This window comes from Balaenoptera physalus, assembly GCF_965194825.1.
Source record: "Balaenoptera physalus genome assembly, chromosome: 1".
In the NCBI taxonomy this organism is placed as follows: Eukaryota; Metazoa; Chordata; class Mammalia; order Artiodactyla; family Balaenopteridae; genus Balaenoptera; species Balaenoptera physalus.
Genome location: NC_138882.1, coordinates 194,478,513 through 194,492,354, shown reverse-complemented (window position 1 = coordinate 194,492,354; position 13,842 = coordinate 194,478,513). Strand labels below are relative to the sequence as shown.

General features: G+C 59.0%; 1 protein-coding gene across 4 annotated transcripts in view; it reads left to right on the top strand.

The window, feature by feature from the left end:
* PRDM16 (PR/SET domain 16) overlaps positions 1-13,842 on the top strand; it is a 326,525-nt gene that overhangs the window by 146,935 nt on the left and 165,748 nt on the right. For all 4 annotated transcript variants that reach the window (XM_082463679.1, XM_082463678.1, XM_082463681.1 and 1 more), the window contains one exon: positions 12,416-12,466. In XM_082463679.1, coding sequence (XP_082319805.1) covers positions 12,416-12,466 — 51 coding nt within the window. The remainder of the gene's footprint in view (positions 1-12,415; positions 12,467-13,842) is intronic.

Below are 13,842 nucleotides of genomic sequence, written 5' to 3'. Positions count from 1 at the left end.
GCTTTGGGGCTGGCACGCCGTCCTGGCCCACACACACACAGGCACCCAGGGGTCAAGTTCATTACTTCTCCGGTCCTCTGTTTTGAGATGGGGCCCCCTTGCTGTATCCCAAGTTTTATCGTTTCATACAAGTAAACCTTTTTTCTGATAGAGGAAAACCAGACAAGAACAAATCACCTGCCACGAGGCGGTCCCCGTCAGCTGGCATCACCGATTCCATCCGCAGGGCTGTCCCTCTTCTAAAGAGTCCTGAGGGGGGGATCTGTCCAAGTCCGAGGGCCTCTCCCAGGCGCAGAAACCTGGAGAAGCACAGGGTGTCTAGGGAGGGAAAGCGAACCGACCAGGGCACGCAGATGTGTTTGCTTCGGGTGTGGAACTGGGGGAGGAAAACAGCCCAGAAGTCTGCTTCCATCTGCTGGGTGACTCTGCAGAGCCCGTCAGCATCCACTCAGAGGAATCCGTCTTTCCAGTTCACGATTGTGCCGTAATTGAGACCGTTAGACCAAACCAAACAACCAAAGATGGAGGGTGTGAGGATTCAGGGCTTGCCCAGCCGGACAGGGACCGGGGGCCGGGGCGGGGCCATCCAGGAGGGTCAATGAGGCACCCAACACGGGGGCCCATCTCGCTCTTCGCCCCAAGTGCTGAGAGGTGGAGGCTGGCCCAGCGGTCAAACCACAAGCCCCGCTGAGGCTGTGCACACGTGCGGGTGTGATGCTTGTCTCTGATGAGCTCAGGTTGTCTTTGTCCGGGAGCCATCCACCCCCACGGTGCAGGCCTGCTGAGCTCTGCCGGTGGGACCCCAGTCTCCATCCCCGTGCCCTCCCCCCTCAGCTTACCCTGGTTCTCCTGGGCCCCTGCCAGGCGGGGTCTCCGGGGGCTGCTTGCACTGTGTCTCTCCCCCATCTTTCTCTGTCTCTGTCCCCTCCACCTCTCTCTCTCCTTCTGTCTCTCTCTGTCTCTGACTCTTTATCTCCCCCATCTCTGCCTGTCTCTCTCCAGGTGTGGGACACGCTGCCCCCCCCCCGCCCCCCCACGGGCAGTGCTTGCACAGACCTTGTGTGGTTCGCAGCCCGGCAGACCTCAGCTCTCTTCTCAGTCTTTGGAAAAAGCAAATCAGTTATGCTGCCGAACAAAATCTCCCAGCTCCAAGAATAGAGTTTTAAAAATCCGTCTGGCCCCAAGAATATTTCTGCGAACGCGGTCAGTGTTTCCCTGAGGCCGTGTTGTCCCAGGCACGGGCTGCATGCACAGTCTTCCCTGGCAGCGCCGACGGCCCGCAGACCAGCTCAGAGCTGTGGGGCAGGACCGGAGAGGCTCACAGCCCGCGGGGCCCCCAGGCGCCCTCCCGACTCCCCTGCAGACGGCCCTGGGGACACACACGCCCCTGTGCCCACTCTACCTCCGGCACTAATGGGGGTCGGTTTTCTGAGTCCATCCCGCAGGCAGAGGGTGACCTTGTCATGTTAAAGTGACAGGCATGGCAGCGAGCGCCAGAGTGTCACCCCACCTCCCCACCCCATGGCCCGAGCCCGCAGCCACTCCTGCTACAGGTCTGATGGGAGCCTGTTCCCACGCCGCCCCTCCGGGGTCTGTGGACGGGGTTCCAGCTGCCCATTCGTACCTCTGGCCGTTGCAGGAAAACCAGAGAAGGACTGAAGAAGCTCTTGCTTTGCTTTCAGGACTACAAAGAGGAAGGCAGGCAGCAGGGCTGGGCACGTGTCCCGAGGTTTTTGGCTGCTGGACGCCGGCTCTCAGGAGAGCCGTGGGATCCAGACCTCAGATCTCAGACCTCGGGCGGGGGCCGGAGGGCAGTGACTTGTGCTCGCTGCACTGACGTGACCTCTCGCACACTGGCGACTCGTTAGAAAGAGGGGATGCCGTGTAAAATCACGCTCTGTGCAGAAGTCAGGACGGTCAGCAGGTGCTTTTGGTGTCTGTGTGTCATTCTCTGCACTTCTGGGGGTGTCACTGTGGCCCGAGGTGACACAGGCACATCCTTGGGTCCCTCCAGCGTCGTGCTAAAGTGGACTCGGCAGAGGACAGTTTCGGGCACCAAGCTCCCTAGCTGAGGTCTCGAGAGCCAGACGGCCTCCATGACAACCTGCGGCCCATTCCTGATGAGCCAAGGGGCTCTTCAGAAGGCGTTGGCGAGGGCGCCCAGGTCCCCCAGTGTCATGAGGATGTGTCCCCCACCCTCACACTCCGAGTCCCCCAGGGCCCCTCGGCCACCAGACCTGCCCCCTGGGAAGGGTCTCCCCATCTGAGGGGTCTCACCGGGATGTTGAGGGGCTCGAGGTGGACATCCCAATGGGTGTTTGGAGATTTCCTTCATGACAACTTTGAGCACTTCTTGTTGGAAAACAAACAGGAAAGGAAAGAAAGACAAGGGACGGAGTGGTTTCAAACTGCTTCCAATTTCACACCATCTCTTCCCGGCAGGAGGCTGCAGCTGAGAATGCGCTCTGGGTGGGGGCCGGGCGGGCGCGGCAGCTGTTCGCGGGATCAGGTGTTCTGGGAACCCGGCTTGCTGGCTGCCCCGTCTCTTGGCCACTGAGCAAAGCTGCCCTGGGACAGGGGAGCCGTCTCTGCCCACCCCATCCTCCGTGCTCACAGAGCATTCAGGAAGCATCGTGCCCGCATTTCCAAGGACACGGGACCTCCCACCTCCATCCTCTGGTGACGGTGTCTGCCCTGGGCCGGGGAGATGGGGGGCACGTGCTGCTTCTGCAGAGAACCAGACAGTAAGCATGGCAGGCTTTTTGTGCCACAAGTGATCCCTGTTGCATATTCTTTATTTTCACAACTCTTTAAACATGGAACGGCCCTCGTAGCTCACAGGCCACATGGACACAGGCCACAGGCTAGATTTGCCCTGCCGACCCTGCCAGAGGCCAAGGTAGCCCTCGTCCTCCCTACTGTGGCTTCTGAGCACCCTTACTGTAGGCTACTCCCCTTTGCCCGCCCCAGGAAGGGGTGCCGTGGACAGTGCCAGCCTCCGACGCATGTGCCCCCCTTTTCTCAGACGAGCAATTCAAGGCAGGTTAGCAGGGGCACACGGGTACGGAGGGCGGAAGAGCCGACTCTGGGCCGGGGTTCTCTGTGCTGCCCTGTGCCCCCTCCCGCCCTGCCAAGGCACCTGAGGAAGGAGGGTCCAGCGGACACCCCATGCCAGCCAGGAAGCCCCGACAGGCGTCCCCAGGGCGGGCGGCCTGAGCCACAGGCGCTCGCAAGTCTGGGAAGTCCTCCCGAGTTCCCTGATCTTCAACGTGCCTGACCCTGAGCTGGAAATGCAGAAGCGGGGTGGGGGCGGCCTGGGGTGTGCTTGGAAATTCGAGGCGGAGTGGGAGTGGGTGGGCTGGCCCAGCTCTGCTGGTTCAACCCGCCCCCCAGAGAGCAGACCCGGGCCCCGGGGGCTCCTGGCTGCAGGGCAGTTGCATGGATGCTCTAAGATTCCAAAGGCTGCCCACTTTTCACAGCGGATCAGTGCGGAATTCCTCCACACAGCTGTTGCTGTAATTGGGCCCCATTAGGAAAGTGTGCGCTCTTGCTGGGCGGCTCCCCACCTCCTACCGACCCCACGCACGGTGGTCTCGAGTTAGCACGGCAGCTGTGACCAAAGCCCAGGCACTCGGGCTCTGCAGAGCTGGCTCCTCCCCCCAGATGGGAAACATCCTTTGTGAGAGAGAAAGCCCAGCTCCCTTTCTCATCCTTCCCTCCCTCCTCCTCACTGCCCACCCCCGACCCGCTCCCCAGATGGAGCCAGATCTGTGGAGGCCGCACAACCTAATGGCTCGAGTGCGGCCTGGTTGGAATCCCAGCTCGGCCTCTTCCCAGCTGTGTGACGCTGGGTGAGGAACTCAACCTCTCTGAGCTCAGCGGGCAAATGGGGATTATTAGAGATTATTGTGCCTCCCGCAGGGCTGACAGTTGGGCTGTTATTACTGTCATTGCTACAGTATTATAATCGGGATTCAAAACAATGTACTTCCGGCTTGGAAGTTTGCAATCCCCAAAGTGAGAGGGTCCTCAAGTATTTGCAGAGTGAATACGTGGAATAATTAAAGGGTGAGGATTGGACAAGCCAGAATCTGATGGGGAAAGGCCTTCTGTCCCCCAGGTCACTGCCCCCATGGGCACACAGGGACCACTGGTGGCTGCCTTTTCACATTGTGTCACTTCTGTGTCCCTGGAAAGCACTGCCTGACGTTGTTACGGGAGTTGAAATTCAACTCTGTGCTGAAATGTGGAGTGATCACCTCTGACCCGCCCACCTTCACGATATTAAAGGTGACCCCATGCCCCAGTAGGAGGGGTGGGAATTCACAGCCCAAGAAGAGCCCAAATCCCGGGGGATTCACGGTGGGCAGGGCGGGGTGGGAGAGGGTCGTCACATTTCAGCATCAGCCCAGCCCCATCCGCATCCCAGCCTTGGGTCTCGGGACTTTCAAACTTGCGTCTGTCAAGCAGCCACTGCTGGAGATCCATGACCCCTTTTTCTTCACTTATGATTATTAAGGATCATCTAACAAACAAGTTATCGATAAGCAGGGTCAAGTGGAAGTGCATTAATATGGTTCTGTCAATGTGCAGGTTATTTCTATAACTAAAAAGGGTTGAGAATAAAAGACAAATGTGCACGTAGAACTGATCATTGACCTGTGATTTATTTTCCCCCTTGGGAGACGCCAAGGTGCAAAGTCACCCGGGCTGCAGGGTCCCCAAGGCGGCTTCTCCAGTTGGGCTGTCATCCAGGTGTCCGGGCGAGGCTGGAGTACAGCGCTATCGGAAGGTCCGGAAGCCAGTCATGCATGGCCCGCAGTGGTCCCAGAAGGACGTATTTTCAGACGCGAGCGGGCAGGGCCACCTCTGGTTTGCGATGGGCAGAGCCCGGTGTTGGTTTAAGCAAATGGGATTGAGCACAGCAGGGAAGCCATGGGAAGCCAGTCCTGCACGCGCCTGACACTCGCGATGGATGAGCAATGTTCTGGGGCCACAGAAGGGTCAGCCGCACAGGGACACTGGGCTTTTGGAATATGAAAGAACGTTCTAGAAAAGCTGGGACTCTCCTGCAGGGTCTGAGGCCTCCCGAGTCCACACGCTCCTTCCAGCTCTTGGCTTTCTCCTCTTGAACCCAGACCCTCAGGAGGAAGCTCTGGCACCAGCTCCAGGAACAAACAGCTATTTGCTTCTCCTAGCTTCTGGGGGGTGCGTGTCCAGCTCCTGGAGCTGGCTGTCGCGAGGCCCCTGGACGCACCAGTGGTTCCCGAAGGCTGAAAGTTATGGCTGTCACGAGCCATTGATTGGATGTGCCACACGTCACCCAGCTCTTAGGATTTACGTGCACTTCCTTTGGGGACATCCATCTTCTGGAAGCAGCAGGAAGAAGCTGTCCCCTGAGGCCAGGTGGGACCCAGAATGCGCACCTCCTCAGGACAAGGGCCCACGGAGCCGCCCTGGGCTCAGGCCTCGGCTCACTGCCTGGCAGAGGGGGATTCTGGAGCCCGTGCCACGGCTGCTGACACAAGCGTGGACCCAGCGGCCTCCTCCTGCCGGCGCCTGCCTAGTCAGCGCCCCAACCCGAGCTCCCTCATGGCCCGGCCCACCAGTCTGTTCTCTGTGTCCAGAGCGCAGCTGGACACGAGCCCCCAGGTAGCAGCTCTGGGAACGAGCTCCTGCTGGGGCCAGGACAAGAGGGCGGGGGCTCCTAGGCCGGGTCAGGGTTGGACCCAAGCCACCCCATTCAGAAAGTGGTGACAGAAAGGGCTGAGCAGTGTCTGTGGGGTGGGGCTCTGAGACCCAAGCTGCCCAGCGTGTGAGGCGCCTATATTTGGTCTGGGGGAGAAGTCAGAGCCTTGTTGGAAGGGCTTGGCCAGAGGTTGGGTGTCCTGAGCTGGGGGGGGACCTGCACTCTCTTCTCTCTTGAAAGGGATAGCTTTGGGGGGCAGTCCTGGGGGAGCAGGAGTCCTTGCAAACACCCTCTCCCCCCCAGAACAACTGCCGCCCCCAGGGAAGGTGGTCAGCCCAAGCCCTGCCCCAAGTGCACCCATGTCCCCATGGCATCAGGCACAGGGGACAAGTTAAGGTCACAGTGGTGGCAGGTCAAGGGGGCCATGTGTCACAGCCCTGGGGGCCTGGGTGGGCTGCTGCCCAGGCCAGGAGCTGGCGGGAGACACAGGCGGGACCCCCATCCAGATGGCTCTGAGGGGCCTGTGATTCCGAGTGGAAGGCCAGGGACTTGCCGTCTGCCGGGGGAGTGTTCGTGGTGAGGTCGGCTCAGGTGCTGAGCTGCTAAGAAGGTGGTCTGTGGGTTGGAAGGAAGCTGGGGACCCTGGGGCTGCTGGCACTGCCCTTATTCCTTTGGGCTCTTCATCGGCAAAACGGCTGCAGCGGGAACCCTGCTCTACCAGATGCCTGGTGACCAGGGGTCAGGGACCAGGCAGGTCCACACCTGGGCTGCCTTCAGTCTTTCCTTGGCAAAGGGGCTGCACAGCCCGGCCCTCTGTCGGTGCCCCTGCCCCACGGGCCCCATACTCTCCATCCCTGTGGGTGGACGTCTGTGTCCACCCTCGCCAACTGTGCACGTGTGGGAAGGTTACTCTACCTCTCTGAGCTCCTTTCTCATCTGTAAAGAGGGTAACGGCAGCTCTCCCTCAGAGGCTTGTTCTCAGTTCTAATGCCTAACGTGAGCCCACCGTGGCGCCTGGCCCGGCCGGCCCTCTGTTCCCTGCTATCTTGCTGGTGTCCCTTCGGGCGGCCTCTGACAGGTCCCCCAGCTGATGGTGGGGAACCGGGGCCCAGCGGCCTGAGCTCTGGGCACCCCCCCTGCCCGGAGCCCACCGTGGCGTGGCAACAGGCGGGTGAGCAGGGAAGACCCAAGGACTGCCGCCACTTAGCCTCCAGGGCTTACACGAGGCCGCCCTTCCCTGCCCCCTTCCTGCAGACCCTCCTTCCCCCCCTGCTCCCCCCGCCCCCGGCCCCCAACCATCCTCCTGGCCAGCGCCGGCATCCATATTCACCCTCAGAGGCAAATTGAAACCCCGCCTGGCACTTGCGGACGCCCAAGGCAGCGGGGCCCTCTGGGCCTCTCTGAACCTGGCGGCCCCTTGCCGTCCTCTGGGCCAGCTCATCTGCCCACCTCTGCCCCTCCCTTCCGAGGGGCTCCCTGCTCACGTCGGTATTGTTGGAGAGGCGGGTGGGCTTCAGCCGTTGCCTCTTCCCCAAAGGTAGCTGACACTGGAATCAACGCGGTTTCAGGATTTCTTGAAATGTCTCCAAGGCACCTTCCGTGGGGCAGGGCAGACCAAAGGTGCCCAATGGGTGCTTCTGGAAGGAGGCTGTGAAGGGGACCTAGGACAGACTAGACCATAAACCTGGGGGACTCAGAGGGCGTGATTCGTTCACTCACTCAGTCGTCTGTCCTGCAGGAGGGGAGGTATGGGCACCCGACAGCCCCGGGTCGGGCAGGGTGTCCAGCAGAGGGGCGCGTGCCCACGGCCGGGAGCTGCCAGCAGAGTGTCCTCAGCACATCTGACAGCGGGCAAACCATGGCCAGAGCGCTGGGGCCATGCAGGGAAGTGTGGGCCAGGAAAAGCCGTCCGCCCCTCGTTAGCTCGTGCTAGTGAGGCCCCGAAACACTCCACAGAGGCCAAGAGACATAGAGGCCCCCACTCCGGGGTGGAGGTCTGGGGGGAGATCTGGGAGAATTGGGGTGAGTCTAGATGAAGCCCTTGCAGGGGGCCCAGGTTTTTTGTTGGCCAACAGAAAAAGTAGGGAACGTGGGACCTGGCTGTCACTCAAGCAGGGCTGGTTTCCCCTGTCCCACCCCCGGGAGGGGCCGCTCCCAGCACCCCGACTTCAGGGTCCCAAGCGGGAGGCTTGGGAAATGCCTTTGGGGAGGGGAGGGGAGGGGAGGGCAGAGATGCCGGGCTGGGAATGTAAACTGCATGCGGAGACCTAGATGCGTTTCGGCCGGGCCCTCTGAAGGAGCCTGGGTCCTTTTTCGTGCCATACTTGACTGTGTAAATATTTTTCTTAGGAGTAAAGAGAGAGTCTCCATTCATTGGGTAAGATCTCACTTGAAAGAACTGAGAAGTATCTGTTTAGGCATAAAAGTGAAAAACAGTGTCCAAGGCGCCTTTCAAAAAAATCATTTCTGTAGCTCAAACACGGCTAAGCTGAGTTTTTTTTTTTTTTTTTTTAATGCAAAAAATAAATAAATGTGACCCACTCCCAGTTGAGAGCTCAAGAGTTTGTGTCAACACCGTTGGAGCCTTTGCTCGGGAGCCAGAGCGGGCTGGCCAGGGACTAACCACCCTGACGGCTCCTGGGGGCGCTGCCAGCGGGACCCCACCCAGGCCACACGGCCGGCCTGGCGGGGGGATGGTCTGGCCGGGGTTCAGGTGCGAGTCCCAGTTGGAAGGGTCGGCGGCGTGTGGCTCCTTTCCACCGGACACACCACCCAGCGGCCCCCGTCCCTCCAGAATCAGGAGGCCGGGGCTTGGACGCAGCCTCCCGCACCCAGCAGCTCTTTGACCTTTGCCCTGTCGCTGCAACTCCTGAGCCTCCAGCTCCTACCTGTAAAGCCGGTATGACGATAGCTCTCACCCAGATGGGGCAGCCGCGAGAAGGACGGAGGATCCGCCACCCCCGCTGTCCTCCTGTCACCACACTGCTGCTGTGCCCATCACCGGTCACTGCGGCGTTTCTACCAGGGAAAGTGGCGGTCGTGGTAGGACTTTGATTTGGACAGAAAAGTCAGCATGAGAATTGTTCTTTAAAAAGCCTCTCTCCCCAGGAAGGGAGGACGCACACGTGAGGCCTTGGGCGTTCTTTGCAGGAATTAAGATGAGCTCGCAACAGGGGGATTTGATGAGCTCTGAGCGGCAGCGCGTTGGGTGCATTTGAGGGCACTGCTTCGTTGGGCCTGAAACCCTCCTCAGAGGGCAGGTGATGCAGGGTCCAAAGCAGCTGACCACGGGGCTGGGGAGGCGACACCAGCCTCCATCTTGACCTGCCTGCTCAGACTGTGTCCCCCAGTTTCCCGGAGGGCAGCAGAGTGAGACAGAGCCAGGACGGCATGCGAGGGGGTCCTCTGTCAAACCCTAACCCCAGCCCTGTCTCCTGGGTCAGTCCTGAGCAGTGACCTGCGCAGACGGCCCTGGCCCGGCCCGCGGAGGCTTATTCAAGGGGAGGGACCTTGGAATCAGCTTGTAGCCACTTCTAGACGCAGACACACCTACCTCTTGGGGTGGAAAAGGCGACTTCAGCAGTGGACAGAGAGAAACAGGTTAGAGAGAGGCCTGGGCTCCAAGGCCAAGAGGAAGAGGTCGGTAAACGAGAGCGTTTGGTGACCTCTTGGACCACAGGCCAGACTTGGGCAGTGGGTGGGGAATTCATTCACTTCTCTCTGGGTTTGGAAGCCATGAGGTCGGGGCTCTGTCTGGGTTTCCTCCTGTAGGTATGTTTTCAGATCCTTTAATAACAGACTATTTTGAAGGGAGAGAAGCCTTCTGGGATCCGTTTGTGACACCAAGCAGAAAGCCTAGCCCCCTCGGGGGACACACCAGAGCTCCGGAGCTGTGAGCATATGGATGTCTGTGTGTGTGTCTCCTCTGGGCTGACGTTTTGGAGAACAGAGGCTATTTATTTTAAGAGTCAAAAAAGATGCTTTGAGCAACCCCACTTAGCTCAATCCTGGCACCGAGACCCACGAGAGAAGCAAATGCTCCAGGTCAAACCTCACTTTTTTGGCTAAACTGCTGAATCAAAACACACCTAATACTTCTGCCGGTGCGGAGACGGGCTTGAGAGCAGAGCCCGCCGCTGCCAGCAGCCGTCCAGCCAGCGGCGCGTGTGCCGAGGGCTCAACGAGCAAAATAAAGAGGTTTTTCAGCAAAGCGGCGGCCTTGGCGGGGAGAAGGCCGGAGCAGAGGCTCCAGGAGGGGTGCGTGGGGTGGGTTTGCACCCGAAGTCAGCAGTGGGTGAAAGCAGAGGTTATGGCGGGCACACCTACCAAGGAGGGGCCGTTACATGGGGGTGGGCATGGAGAAGCTGCCGGAACGGGGCGGTCCTGGAACCCACTCCCCGTCAGGAGGAGGCTTCTTTCTTCAGAGTCATTGGCAGAGGGTTAGGCTTCCTCTGGGCGGGGCTGTCGGCCAGGTTGGGCTTAATGACCCCAGCTCTCTCTGCATCACTGGATTGGGTGGGGCTCCATTCTGCTCACCTGTGGTCCTGCAGCTCAACTGCCCACACCCCAGGCCTGTCCAAGGGGAGCCAAGGGGCAGGCTCCGAGGAGCATTGGAGAGACCTTCCTCTGCCTGGTCCTACCCGGCCCCGCCCGCTTCTGTGCTGTGCTTGGTGTGTTGTTCTGGCGTCCTGACCTTCAAGGAAGGTGCGGTTTGAACGTCTGCCTCTCTACCCACAACCAGGGCTTTGCCGCCAGCACAGGCCTGCAGGCCGTGGGCAGGTACAGCCCTGAAGGCTCTCTGGTCTCCCAAGGGTGGCTTCTCCAGGTGCCCCCACAGCAATGGTGAGCCTGGCCCGTAACCAGGTGCACGGCCCGCACGGGCGTGTGATGAGCTGGGCCCGGCGGAGAAGGCCAGCTTGTCACCTTCCTCAGGACAGTCGCCTGGTGGTCAGCATGCTCGCGGAGGGTCCCTGAGGCCCCTCCTCTGGGAAGAGTCACGGCAGCAGGGTGACGAGAAGTGGCATCGCTGGGTCGTGAGGCTCCAGATCCTCGGTGGCGGGCGTTGGGTTCGGGCCTCCTTTGTCCTTCATGAGGGGACAGGACCCAGGGAGGGGAGTCGTTCGGACGGGTGCGCCCCTTCCGTGGTTTTGTCCCGGGCCCTGGAGGCTGTGCGGCTTGGAAAAATTAATACACATTTTTTTCTCCCTCTGCTTCAAGCCGCCCCTTCGTAAGGGGCATGTTGGTGAATCACAGGACTCGGGGCCAGCGCTCGGACCCCCAGTTCTGCGTGATGCTGACAAAGGTCTCCGGTCCAGGTGCAGGCCCGGGCAGCCTGCGGCCGGAGAGTGGGCCATCTCCCTCCCAGGGGAGCACGGTCCCTTCCTGGACACCAAGGCTTTCCTGGGACCCAAGCAGTCAGCCTCTCCCTCCTCCTGTCCCGGCGTTGACCGAGCCTCCAGCCAGCCCTCTAGGCTCTGGCTTCGGGAGTGAAAAGCAGACAGACAAGAGGGAAACTACACAAGCCCGTCTGCTGGCAAAGCTCAGCCCCCAGGTCTCCCCCGGGGCCTGTCCAGCCCGGGCCAGCGGGGACAGAGCAGCTAGTGACCTGATCTCTAGCTGGCTCTCCTGAGGAGACCTCCCCGGTGTCTCCGTGTCCTCCTCTTCTGTCTCATTCTCTGTTTTCACTCCTAGTTGCATTCCAAACCACAATTTCAGAATCTATTAAAAGAAACATAAAATCCCCAATTGGTTAGAATTCTCAACATTTAAAAATATGACTTATTGTTATTACAGCTGAGCCTGGGCAAATCCGCCAGCATTTTGGAACGCAGCATCTTGGTCCTCTGACCTGGCCTGCGTGGGCACCAGCGGGCACGCTCTTCCACGCTTGTCATTTGAAAAGGCAATAGTGTCATTTTAAGGGGAGGGGAAATAAAACCCCTGGATTTGACCCCATTTCTCTTATTATTTTCCAAATATTAGTTTCCATCTTGGTTTCTATTCTTATGGAAATGACATTACAAATTTCTGTACGTGTCTGTGCAGGGTACTTGCGATCCAGAAGGGAAAATCCCATGGATACAGCTAATTTGTCGGTTTGCTTAGCTTAGAAAGCGCTCTGGGACCCGTCGCTGAAATGCCACCCCGCTGGAGTGGAACTTGGTGGTTAAGAGGAGATGCCAGCCAGGCAAAATGCTACAGCTCTTCAGAGCCGAGCCAAGGAAAGCTCCAAGCCAAAGCTGTCGAATGGAAGAAAGACCCAGAACGGCTGGCACTTTCTCTCCTCGCTGTCCCAAGCCTGTGTCCCATGGGCGGGGGGAGGACTTCCTGGTGCTGCCACCGCCCGCTGCTGGGGCAGGAGCTCACCCCAGGAAACAAGGAGGGAACCTGTTACACATTTCAAGCATCTCGGTGCCCACATTGGACTGTTCCTACTCATACGTGCGGCGGGCAGTAAGGCCCCTCCGTGTGGGTCTGTTCCCAGTCACTACAGGACCAGGCTGAGCTCCACAGGGCGGCTCCATCCCAACAAATCCCTGTGCAACAAACGGGGAGACACTGTCAGAACAGAGGATCCCGGTTCTCCTTCTCACCTTGAAGAAGCCACCCGCCTTACCCGTATTATTTCAGAGCACGCTTGCTCTGCTCGCACGATGTATAACCCGCTGTAGCTTGAGGACTGCATTTTGTTGGAAACTAACAACCCCTTTCCAAATTGTTTTGCAGCAAATGCTGACGGACGCAGAGGTGTCGTCCCAGGAGGGCTGCATCCAAAAGGTAGGAGAGCTGGTCTGCGCCTTCTCCCCTCCCGTCCGGCGTACACCGAGTACGAGGTTATCTGCGGTCAAGCGTGTGCGCAGAATGCTGATTCCCAAGTGATTAGGACGGATGCTTGTTTTCACTGTGTAGCAGTAGGGGCTCACTTCACGGAACCATCCTAGTTCCGGAGAACCGAGGCAAGCCCCGTACCTGGGGGAATGCTTCAGGCCAGGCTGACGTGTGGAAATTAAATAAATGCAGGTTGTGTTTATTTAGCTATCTCCACTGGATACTCACGTGAAAAGAATATAGAGAGAAAAAACACACAATTGGCTGCAGATTCAACAAAGCCTTTTGCAGTACTCAGCCTCCAAAGAGGGCTCAGGCGCGGCATTGAATAAGCAAACCATCAAGCGAAAGCAAGTGTCAACGTGGGCATCGTCCCCTGGTGATGGGTAACAGCCGGTTGACAAACGTTAGTTCCAAAAGGTTCAGAGAGTGAACTAGGCCCAGAAGAATACACACGCCCCCAGAGGAAAGCAGGCACCCACAGGCAGGCACGTCCTGCGTGTGCACGCTGCATGTTAGACAGACAGCAGAGGGATGCAGAAATCACCTCCAAAACCCAGAAGCCGTTCATCAGATGGAGTTCAACATCCATAAAATTCGGGCCATCCATACACATGCGCATACATATACACACACAGACACACATGTGCACACACAGAGACACACGTGCACACACATACACACAAATGCACACACGTGTGCGCACGCACACACACACACACACACACACGGTAGCTGATGCGGTATTTGGGGTTTCCAGTAGGATTACTATAGCCTTCTCTCTCCTGGCATCTTGGCTTCAAAGCGCCACCCAGACGAAGCAGAGAGAGTCCGTCTTCTCCTGGTACCCCGACCGCGTCAGGAAGCACAGCATGGGCGGCCGGGGCGATGAGTCAGCCAGGGGCTACCCAGCTCCTATCAAGGGCTGTTTTCTTAATGTCAGAATCACGGAGCTGTGCTCACGGGGTGCTGTCACCTCTTCTGGGAGGGTCCAACGCCACCGCTTGAGCGTGCATTCCCGTCATCATGAAAATTCCTTTTTGGGTCTGCAAGTGAAAAGAAAGCAATTTGCTGGTTCTGCCAAACTTTGTAACTTTCTCCCTGTGTCTGGCTGGCTGCTTAGAGCTGAGGCCTCTGGGTGGACCCACCGTCTGGGGGGACCCGCCGTCTGGGGGGACCTGCCGTCTGGGGGGGCCAATCTGTAAGGGATGGGGGCCTGCCCTTCTCGCCAGGGTCAACCCCGGAGACATTGATTTTGGAGAAAACTGTGCAATGGGGGACGTTGTCTGACCCTGCGGTGACCTCGTGAAGGGGTGACCTCTGGC